The sequence below is a fragment of the Corapipo altera genome, unplaced genomic scaffold (genome assembly GCF_003945725.1).
Source record: "Corapipo altera isolate COAL_440 unplaced genomic scaffold, ASM394572v1 23b, whole genome shotgun sequence".
NCBI classification, from domain to species: domain Eukaryota; kingdom Metazoa; phylum Chordata; class Aves; order Passeriformes; family Pipridae; genus Corapipo; species Corapipo altera.
The window spans coordinates 9,162,087-9,173,354 of NW_020884885.1; the positions used below are offsets into that span (position 1 = coordinate 9,162,087).

Here is an 11,268-nt window from a genome sequence, read left to right on the forward strand (position 1 = left end):
CCTAGCGCGGCACCGCGGTAGCGGCGGCGCCGAGCCCCGAGCCCGGCCATGGAGGCGGCTCGGTCCCCGCCGCCCGGCGGTTCGCCCTCCGCCGTCGCCTCCTCCGAGACCGCCGCCGCCGCCGCCACAGCCACCTCCTCCGGAGCGTCGGGCGGCGCCGAGCCCGAGTGGGGGCCGCCGCCGCCGCCGGCTCCGCTGAGCCGCCGGCACAGCAACAAGCGCTTCACCGGCCTCAAGCTCTTCGGACGCAGGTGAGCACCGGGCGGTGCGAGCGGCGGGACCGTGGGTGCCGCCAGGCGGGCGGGCTCCGGGTGGCGCCTACCCCGCGCCCTGGCACCTGGCGGCGGAGCGGGGCCGGAGAGGGCCAAGCTCCCGGGCAAGGGCTGGCTGCGGGCGGCTGGAGCATCCGGAACGGAGGCGGCGGAGCAGCGGCTCCCGGAGAGCCTCCCGCCGCCGGACTGCCGTGAGCAGCCGCCGCACCAGGCCCAGCCGAGCGCACGCGGGGGATGCGGCGCACGGTGTGGGGATGGAGCGGGACGAGGTTGCGTTTTCCTCCTTTCGAGCTCTTGGCACGAGCAGTGAGAAGTTGGGGAGCATCCCCCTCGCTGCGCTCGCTGTCCTCCCCGTGGAGTCGGAGCCTCATCTCCGCGTGATTCGCTTCCCCTCGCCCAGACCCGCCTGTCTCCATCCCCGCGCGCCCGTCCCGTGTTTCGCCTGACTGGCAGTCCTGCCGCGCCGCGACGGCTGTGCTGGTCCCGTGCTGCCGGCTGGGATCCCGGCTTCCCATGCTTCCTTCCCAGAGCCAGCTGGGCTCCAGGCGCCTCCCTTAGCCTCACTGTTGGCCTCACGGGATTTGGGGGATTCTTGGACCGTGTAAGCGAAGGGGTGCCCCTGCCAATCTGTGAAAACACTGAATAACTGAGGTCTGAAGGGGCCTCTGGAGATCACCTGGTCTACCCTGCCGCCTCGAAGCAGGGTCAAATTTTATCAGGCTGCTGATCTTGAGTTTTGAATGTCGCCAGCGTGGAGAGAGCACAGCTTCTGTGGACACCTACTCCCATAGTTCAGCTCCTTGGGAATTTTTTTCCTCTGGTAAATATTCAAGTTTCCCTTGTTACAGCCTGTGTCTCTTCTCTCTCAGGTTGTCACTGTTCACCTCTGGGCAGCATCTGGCTCAGTGTTCTCTGTATCTTTCCATTAGGTTGCTGAAAATGGTATTAATATTCCCCCTTGAACTTCTCTTCTGCAGGCCAAACCGCCCCCATTATTTCATCTTCTCTTTGTATCTGTTAACTCCTGCCTCGAGCCATCTTGGTGGCCCTGTGACAAACTTGCCAGAACGGCTGAAGCAGGATCCAGTGCACCTGAGTGTTGTCACAGGTGCTGAGTGGAGGGGAAAGGCCCCAATTTCAACCTCCGCAGCCATGCTGGAACTGGGAGTGGATGGCTTGCAAGGTCACTCTGCCACAGAGCAGTGTTCTCTAAACTGTTTTCAAAGCTATCGGCAGTGGCTTCCTTGAGCTCCTGTCAGTCTCTGGCCTGTCCCCAGTACTGCATGGCATCTCTTTCTGACTCCCAGGGGTTCAGGCTGCCATTACCATGTATATCAGAGCTGAGGGAAAGTTCTCCACATGTGAACAACCTTTGGCAGTGTAGACACATGGGGGAGAAGCAAAGTGGGGCAGGCAGGAGGTGCTGAGCTGGAGAAGGCAGCAGGCCCTCCAAGATGGCTGGAAATGCCCATTGGGTTGTTTGGTGATACTTCTCTTGCTTTTCTACTGCTGATCGAGGGACCCCGTTCCTCCTGGCTCAGGGTGATGAATGTAGCACCTGGACCTGCAGGGTAGGGAGGAGAGATTCTCACGGACCTCTGAGATTGAAGGGGCTCCCACGCATGCCTGTGGGAGGTAGACTCGATGGGAACTCATGCAGGATAATTGGCTGCACGCCACTAAATTCATGCCCACCTGAGCGTTGGAGCAGATGATGCCTTGAAGTTTCTTCACCTCCTCTGAGGGAATTACTGGGGAAGGCTGTGCTGCACTTTCTTTTGTCAAGAAGTACAACCAGCCCCTAACCCCCAAATGTTTTCCAACAGCCACCAGTGAGGAATTTTGCACCCCTTTCTATTCTGAGCTTTACCTAGAGTATATGTAGCTGGGTCTAGAGGAAGCTTTGGCAATGGGCAGGAGCTTGCTCGCTGGCAGTGATGGGTCTCTGGAGAGCGCTGGCTTCAAGGAGAGAAGTCTCCTGAGGTGGGCATGCACTACTGAGCTCTGCCTGCAGCAGCAGTGGGAGGCATGGCTGGGCGGGCAGGGGTCCACAAAATGGCAAGAGAGCCTGTCTTGTCCCGAGAGCAGATGAGCCCTGAGGGGATTTGAAGCAACAGAGGAGTGAGCCCCCAGGCTCTGGCCTCTGGTGGTACGTTAGTCCCGTGTTTTGCAAGAAGGCTTATTTCTGTACCTTGTAATTGCCTTACAGGAGGGTGGAGTAATTGGCTCTAGAGCCGACAGAGACAAGTGCACAATACATGCATCCGGGCCATGGATGGGTAATTCTTTTAATTGGGCTGATAAAGAGATTGAGGCTGATCAGATAATAGGTGGTTAGGATTAAATTGCCTTTCTAGGTGCCCCGTTTCTTGTGCTGTGAGTGAACAGCACAGTTTACCCTTTCCAGGGGGGAACTGGGGAAGGAGTGTGAGTACTGGGAACAAAGCCTGTTTCTTGCTCTCCCCCATCCCGGAGAGGTGGGATGCTGAAATGGGTCTTTCCTGTGGGCTTCAGGGTCTGTAACACATTCCCCTTCAAAGGAGGTATGTGTAATGGCTGGGTCTGGTGTGACAGCATAAGCAGAGAGTGTAGCCACCAATGGGACAAATTGGCAGATGGTTGTCCAGCAGGGAGCAGAGGACCAAGATTTTGGCTGTGGCCCGTTTGCAGACTTGGTGCTGGAGCCTGCACGTGAGCTTGGGGGTGCCTGCCACTGCCCCAGGGAAGGTCTGTGGGTGGCACAGCCTGTGGGTAAACGGCACTCAAGAAACTGAGCTGAGCACCCGCCTACGTGTTTCTGGGGCATTGCTTGTCGCTGTCTTTCTCGCAGCTTGATGCTTGCACCTGTGTGAAAGCTGGGGATGATGTGCCACTGGGACAGCAGTGCAGCCTTCCCCATCCCTGCCATGTGGGGGTACCCTCAAACTTCCTGGCCTGTGGGCTTGCTTTCCTCTGTGCAGGTGCAGTAGAGGGACTGTGCAGTGGGGTAAGCACCAGGTCCCCTGGGGGAAGACCAGACATGGTGAGAGTCCTGAAGTTTGTGCTCTGCAGGCTGGCAGGCTGAGAGCAGTGCTTCCTTCGGGATAGGCTTTTTCACAACTTACCTTGCTGCCAGCTAACTGTTGAGCAATCATCTTCCTACTCCTCCTTCATGCATGCAGATTTTGTCTCTAGTTCTGAAACCCTCCAGCCTCTGCTCCCCGTCCTATTCACAGGTGCTGGGTAGCATTTAGTTGGGCCCAGGCCAGTGTCACCTGTGGGAATCCCCAGCTGTCTCCTGCAGTGACACTTGGGCTTGTTTGCAGGGCAGATGGGATGTGCTGGGAGAGTTGTTTCCGCTGCTGTGTTTGCTCTGTGATCTCTGCTCAGGGCCTGACCTCCTGTGAGGCAACTCAGGGACTTTTTATCTCACTGGGGGAAAAAAGTAAAGCACTAGGCACCCTGAGCAGCTGTGCCTGTTGGCAGCCAATGCAGCCTCCCAGCAGAGTCAGGCTGGGGCAGCTGCCAGCTCATGGTGGGGCTGTGGGATAGGGCAGGGAAGGATCAGAGTGTGGTGGGTCTGGCTGCTTCCAGAGACTCGGATCCTCCCTGCTGTGGTCCCTGCCTGCCACCTGCCTTGTCTCACCAGTTTCTGGCAACCACTGGCAGCTCTGCTGCCCTCCCAAGATCAGAGCAGGGGCTGCCACAGTGACATGTGCCTGTTCTGGAGAAGGTGTCAGGACCTTTAATCATAGAATCATAGAATGGTTTAGGTTGGAAGGGACTTTTAAGATCATCCAGTTCCAACCCCCCCACCATAGGCAGGGACACCTTCCACTTAATCTTCTTAGGAGCTGGACCATCCTTTCCAGGAAACCCGGTAATCTCCTCAAGGGGCTGAGAGGAGGGAGGATGATGGACCTCTCTCCTACTTTGAGCGAAAACAGTGGGAAGCAGGCACAGGTCTTTGCAAGGAGACAGTGTTGAGAGAGCAGAGGCAAAGCCATGAGTAGTGCAAGCAGGGAGAGTCTGGGAGCTGTTTGCTTGTGTGGGTCCCCTTGGAGACTAAGGAGATGCTCGTAAGGGGAGGCCAGCCCACTGCTATGGGGGTGATGCTGTCATGAAAGGCAGCCTGAACTCTGGCAGGTGGTGGGAGATACAGTGTAGGATTTCTTTCACTCATCATCGTGCTGTGCTTGGGGAGCAGACAGTCTTCCCAGAGACTTGGCAAAGCCTTTAAATTGAACTTGCAGCTCTGGTCGTGATGGAGCTCAGGTGAGTCCGTGAGCTGAAACTCCTGAGTTATCTCTCAGCCACTCATTCGCTTGCTTGCTGGTTCTTTAAACCGGTGCTGACTTTGAGATGCTGAGCTCAAGAGCAGAACTAGGGCTGCAGGCTGAGGACCCTTGACCCTTGGGCCCATAAACAGTCTTTTTTGGAAGAGATGAGGGCTGGCAGGAGGTGAATGGCTTCTGCTGGAGACATTTAGAGGTAGGGACTCTGGTGCAGGTCTGACTCGGGGTCATGGAGAAGATGGAGAAATAGGGGAAACCTGTCCTGCTGGTTCTTGAGCTGGCACCAGGCTCTGGAGGAATAAGTGGCTTTGTCTTTGCAATCCTGAATTTGAGAGCTTTCCCTGGACCAGCTCTCCAGTATTACAAAAGTAATAGCCTGTGTTTCTGGTGCAACTTGCAGACCTGACAGCAGCTGCAGTCTCTCTGAGAGTTGGGAGACTTTCTTCTCCTCCCCATCAGGACACCAAGTGGAGGGTGAAGCTCTGCCAAGACAAGCAAGGAGGCTGCGCTGGCCAGGACAGTGCCCAGTGGGGATGGAGTCCTCCTGTCCACACTGGATGTGAGTTAGACACGGTACTGTTCTCCTGCTGTCTTTGGTTTAGGGGTTGATGCCTGAGGGTGTTAGTTTTGTATTTAACTGTGAGGTCTTCCCCCAGAAGAAACTCTTCCTTATTGTGCCAGGATGAGGAACTGAGAGGATCTCTTCCCAGTCCTTGCTGTCCCAGACAGTAAGAGTTAATGGGCCTCCTGTCTCAGCCCTGCCTGCCGGGCAGGTTGTGCTGTCTGGGTTAGACTACCAGTTCCAGTTTCTACCTGTGACCATTGCTCTCACACCTGGAAACTGCCTGCCTGAGCTTTGCCCATCTCATGGCTGTCAGCCCTTCCCAGTGGCTCAGGGCCTGGGGAAATGAGCTAAGCATGCCCCATCTTGGAGAAGCTCTGCCCAGCTGTGAGAGCTGGGGACCTGTCTCTGGGGAGACTGGGGGTTGCTGCCCAAGATATGGGTACGGGGTGGTAGTTACGTGACACTGGTGTGGGAAACCCTGCTCTGGGAGGGCTGCCCTGGCAGTACTGCAGGATGCCAGCTCGTGGCAGGCTGCAGTCCCAGCCCCACGGAGAGGCACCCAGCCAGAGAGGCATGAAAATCCCACCCAAAGCCAATAGGAAAGAGCTTGGTGTTCACACTTTCCATCACTCTGCTCACACCATCTCCCTTTCCCTGCTTGCCAGCTGCATCTTAGCTCTTTGCGGGGCTGAAACGGCTCCGACACATGCTATGGCTTTGTGGAGAGTCACGTGTCCCACTGGCTGGCTGACTGGTCCAGGAAGTTAGGGCAACTAATACAGAGCCTTCTTGCAGAACATTTTCCTCTCATTTGGATGCAGCTTGGCTTCCACAGGTAATGTGGGTGCCAGAACAGTCCACCCCTCGCTTACTGTTTGCAGCTCAGGTGTGGATCTGGAGCCAGAGAGCAGGGGAACTCCTTGCTGTCTGCTCCCCCCTGGCTGTGGAGGGTCCCACCTCCACTCTAGGGCAGGACTTAACAACAGGACGAGGATAGAGAGTCACAGAGCAGAAGTACCTAAGACAGCTCAGTCTCCTCCTGAGCTCCCAGCCTCCAGGCATGGCCTATAGCCGTCCCAGAGAGGGAGCAGGGGGCCATGCAGCCAGCCACATGCTCGCCCCTCCATGGGAAAGTTCCCACTCGGTCAGATTATTTGTATCTTGTCCTGCCTTGACACCCTGGCCCTGGCCAGGAGCCTCTCAGATCCGGCGCTAAGCCTCTTACTGCCCAAGCCTGAGGTCACCACACAAGGGAACATGGCGTAGCGCGCTCTTGACAGCAGGCGCGTGGCAGCTACTGCTGCTGAAATGTGGCGGGGGGTGAGGGGGAGGAGTGTTTTCTGCAGGGATTTTGCACCCATTGGAGGCCGGCATATGGCAGGATTAAGAAGCTACGGGGCTCCTGTCCCTTGAGAGCTACCAGGGTGCATGGAAGGAGGTACCCCGCTCCCCAGTGCGGCTCCCAGCAGGGTTACAGCTTGGCGTAGGGCCAGGAGATGGTCCAGCACAGGCTGCTGGTGAGGATCTCCCACCTGGGTTCAAGCAATGTTACACACCCACAGGTTTTCTTGTTGCATGAACAAGCGAGGAAGCAGATGTGGTAGGGGCAGGTATCAGAGGGGTCTCAAAAAAATGCTTTCCATCTGCACTGGGTCACTAAGAGCTTTGCTCCCCAGCCCCTGGCTGGTGGTGGGTCAGGGCTCCTAGGGCTTGGTGCCTGTGCCTAGCCAGAGGGTTGAGGGCAGGTGAGCTGCTCTGCCCTGCCCAAACAATGCTTCTCTGTGCAAGGCTTGGAGAGTGCCTTCATGATTTATTTGAAATTCAAATCCATGCCTGGACCCAGCGGTTGAGGTGAATGAAGGCTGCCAGGAGCCAGACCAGCAAAGGGGATGAGGAAGGGAAGGAGGGCTTCCTCTCTGTGCCAACCTAGCCCTGGTCCCTGAGTCGTGTGCCCTCTTGCAGCCGGCTGGGTTGAGCTAGAGGTTACTCCCAGAGGAACTCTGAACTGAGTTAGTATCCCAGAAGCAGGAGTGTAATGCTTGATGTTTGCTGACTGGCTCATAAAGGAGAAATGTCCTTGCTGACTCCAGCTCCATGGGCATGTTGCCTGCATTGACCTCTATGGCTGACAGCTGGGATGATGGCACAAGTGCCATTGGAGCCCCTGGGATCTGCAAATACCGAGGCAAGGGGAGAGCATGTGTGGTGGAGGGATGACATTGGGGCAGCAAAACTGTGGAGGGGGAGGATAGTGCTGTGTGCCAGGTAGCCAGGCATGTTCCTGGGGAGCGCTTGCTCTTTGTGTCCCCAGACTCCACCTGCCCCACAAAGGTGTCTTCCCTTGTCTCCAGGGCAGCCAGCCCGCCTGATGGGGATCCAGGAGGATAAAGCACTGACCAGCAGTATATAAGTATGTGATATTTTTATTGGCTTACACAGGCTGTGCAGTCCCAGCAGCTGCCACAGTGTTTCTTCTCAAGAGCTCTCCTCACTGCCACCCCCCGTCTCACCCTGCCTCACCTTCTTGTGTCTGTACTAACCAAGGCCACTGAAAGCCAGGTTGCCTGCCTGCTGCTTGTGTCACTAACCGTGTTCTAAAGGGCAGCTCATGGCTGGACTTTCATTGATTAACATTTCAGCTCCTGTTTTGCTGGTGTTTGGATTGAAGGTCAGTTGAGGTCTTCCTCCTCTATGTCCTAGCCATTGTGGGCGTGAGCACCTATACACAGTGCATGCTGATTGCTTGGAAGACCTAAGGTGACAGCACTGAGGCTGGTTTAGTAAAATGGCTGAAGCAACCTGAAGTTTGGTAGGACTGTGACTGCTAGAAATGGTGGAAAATCAGGGCCTGGGAGACAATCACCATTGTTGGAATGTAGTTGCTGCATGGGAGCCAATTCCTGGACTAGCCAACACCTCACTCACACGTGCTCCCGAGGAGATCAGCAAGTAGAGACAAGTCCCACGTCCATTCCCGGGCTCCCTACACCATGGTCTTTGCAGAGCAGCACATCAGCCTGGTCAGCATTTGGCCGCACATGTGCAAGTGCTGCAGCAGAAGATTGTCAGTGAGGACTGCTGCTTCGTGGCTTCTGCTGTACGGTTTCTCTGGGTATCACCCTGTCTGCATGGCATCCTGGGCCTTTCTGACTTTGCTACTTGGTCTCCAGTTTGTGTCTCTGACCTTGTAGACACAAAAGACTTGTGTCTCAGGGCTGCTTGGGAGTGGTTGGAGGTGTTGGGAGCAAGAGGCAGTGTGACCAGTTAGTGCTCTGCAGAGGGGAGGAGGAGGGGTTTCGGAGAGGTCCAAAGAGCCTTGGGTTGAACACCAGAGGGCACGGTCGGTCTTCAGAGCTCTTTGTTGCTCTGCTGTGCAACTCTAGCCCTTTCCCTGCAACTGGCTTCAGCTGGGTGTTGTGACATGTCCCCTCTGCAGGATCACTTGACTCATTGCTCCTGGTTTTGCTTTCCTCTCTTCTGCAAGGAAGGGCTTGGCAAAGCATCTGTGTGGAGGTTTTTTTGTGCTGCCATGGCTGAAGTGGCTGGTGAGCTTGATGGCTTAAAGTGGTCAGCTGCTGCCGTGGGCTGGCTGATGCTCAAAGGCAAGCCTCCAGCCAAGGCAGCTGTTAGCCAGCTCCCCGCTGCACAGGCTGGCGTGTCCTGGTAGACTCAGAGTCACACAACAGCAACCACACAACCTCTGCACCTGAAGCCTGGGTTGCTTCCCCCAACACTGGAGGTCTCCAGAGCACTCGGTGCTGCTCTGTGGGCGTGGGAGGAGGAGCAGAGAAACTCAGGGAGCAAAGCAAGGCAACCCTGCGTTAAAGGTCTATGCTAAAGTGTTAGTCCATTCCAGGAGGAGGACAGTGGTCTACTTTCTGCACCAGCATTGCCTATTCACCTGGGATCTCCTCTCTGAAGGACAATGGTTGCTGCAGAAGCTGACAGATGTGGGGATATTAAGGTGAGAGAAGAAAACGAAGCACGTAAGAGCAGATATGCTGCGGGCATGTAGAAAAAAAAGGGTGGAGGAGAGAAAAATCAACTTTTCCTCCTGCCCTCCCATTTGTTGCAGAGAGAGAAGCTGACATTCAACAAAACCAAAAAAAGATAGATTTAACGTTGTTAAAAGGAATTACTTTAATTTTTATATGAGGTGCATAGTTTTGATGTGAGGTGCAGAATAAAAGACAGTCACTGCCACAAGGTGAAAAAGTGAAACTAAAGGTTAGACTTGATATCAGTAACAAGTTCACAGTTAAACCAACAAATGCCATTTGTGTGGCAAATCAGCATGTACTTTGCTTAGTCACGGGGTCACAATGAACGCTTGGGAGGTGTCTTTCTTGTCTCATGCTTTGTGGTGTGGAGAGGTCACTGGGGACCAGGTTTCTCAGGGATGCTGAGCAGTTTTGCCCCTTCCAGACACCTGCAGGGGCTGCCACTTGTGGTGTGGTTTCAGGTGCGTGGGACCAGGGTCTCCTCACTTGGAAAGTCTTGCTCAGGGCTGCGTGGGCCTGGGGAGCCTCTCAGCTAGGAGCAGTGGTTTCTGCTTGAACACAGCAGACTGAAACCTGTGACAGCAGCACAGGGAGCCAAAGGTCTCCGTCATGACCCATTCTCCCATGTGCATGTTTACAGGCTGAGGGCTTAAGTAAGTCATGGGAGAACGAGGAGAATGGCAACAAGAAGGTTTGCGTGGCTGTCTCGAGGAATGGGCTCTTAGGCTTTCTACTCCCGCTGCCTCCAGGGAAAGGGACTTGGAGAATTAGTGACCTGGTCTTTTGCTGGTCTGGTTGACTGGGAAGGGATTTTGAGGCCAGCTGGAATCCTCCTTTGTCACCCCTCCAGGCTGTTTCTGACATTTGCATGTCCAGATCCTGCCAGCCCAGGAAAGAGGTAGGACTGTGGTGGGGGTGAGGAGCAGCAGGTGATGTCAGCAGGGGTGTCTGCTGTGCATAGACTATGGGGAACAGGGAGAGCAGGATGAGTACAGGGCAATTGGAGACAAGCTGGAAGCTTGAACCCTCCCTGGAAGTGTTCAAGACCAGGTTGGATGGAGCTTTGAGCAACCTGGTCTAGTGGAATGTGTCCTTGCCTGTGGCAGGAGATTGGAACAAGATGCTCTTTAAACTTTCTTCCAACCCACACCATTCTGTGATTCTGTTAGCTTCCTTGGCTGGAGATGGGGCTGAGGAGGAACTGCACATATCTCTTACCAGGCTACTTTGTTCTGAATGATTGATTAGTTATAGCACATTTTTAATTTCCCCTTTGATAGAACATCCTGGCAGTCCCAGTCAATGGGTCTTAGTGATGGACAGGGGACTGTTCCTAGGGGCCCTTCTGCAGCTGGCAACGTGGCCACCCTGAGGCTGCAAGGATGCTGGGACCTGCTTGACTGCTAGTGGCAGCTGGCTCTTTCCTGGAAGTGGGAAGGGAAGTCCAAAGGATGTGTAGATACCCTGTGCAGGGAAAGGGCCCTCCATCATTCATCAGCTGCCAGGTTTGAGGGGAGAGAGGACTGAGCAGGCGCGAACATCTCCTGCCTGCCCTGGGTATCTCCAGCTCCCTTTCCCCTCTGGCGTTGTGAGAAAAGGGCTGAATACAATCCCCAGAGCAGCTTTGGTGGTGCTCACGTGTCCTCTCCTACCCCTGTCTCCCCCTGCTTTGCAAAGGCTACTCACTCCTTCTGCTGTGATGGAGGTGGCAGCAGTGGTGGTAGCTCAGCCTTCAGGCCTGGCTCTCCTCTGGTTAATGGTTTCCTGTGAACTGCTTTCAAGACACCCATCAGGGAAGGCGGCTGGCCGCCTTTGGCACACAGGCTGCAGCCTCCATGACGTTTTGTTATGATCCTGTTACTGTAGTCTCTCTCCAGGCCCCAAGGAGCACTGGGCATGGTCCAAATACATGCACGTTCCTACACACAGAGGAGAAGAGCTCCCTGCCTAATTTTAGCCATGACATGTAGGCAAGGGAAAGGAACAGGCAGGAGGGGGTGTGAAAGGACGAGGTCCGAGCTGCAGCCACTCAGGCTGACTCACTCACTACAGCCGTGTGTGTATGTGTGTGTGTGTGTGTGTGTCTGTGTGTCTGTGTGTCTGTGTGTCTGTGTGTCTGTGTGTGTCTGTGTGTGTCTGTGTGTGTCTGTGTGTGT

The 11,268-nt window shown here is 55.4% G+C and overlaps 1 protein-coding gene across 2 annotated transcripts in view; it reads left to right on the plus strand.

Annotated features, from left to right (window-relative positions):
- Positions 1 to 11,268, plus strand: part of DGKZ (diacylglycerol kinase zeta) — a 55,693-nt gene that overhangs the window by 9,337 nt on the left and 35,088 nt on the right. The window contains exon 1 of one of the 2 annotated variants that reach the window (XM_027642196.1): positions 22 to 251. The exons of the other annotated variant lie outside the window; for it this stretch is intronic. Within the exon in view, the coding sequence (XP_027497997.1) occupies positions 49 to 251 (203 nt within the window). The 5' untranslated portion in view covers positions 22 to 48. Of the gene's footprint in view, positions 1 to 21; positions 252 to 11,268 lie in introns of those variants that run through there. 2 annotated transcript variants of the gene reach the window in all.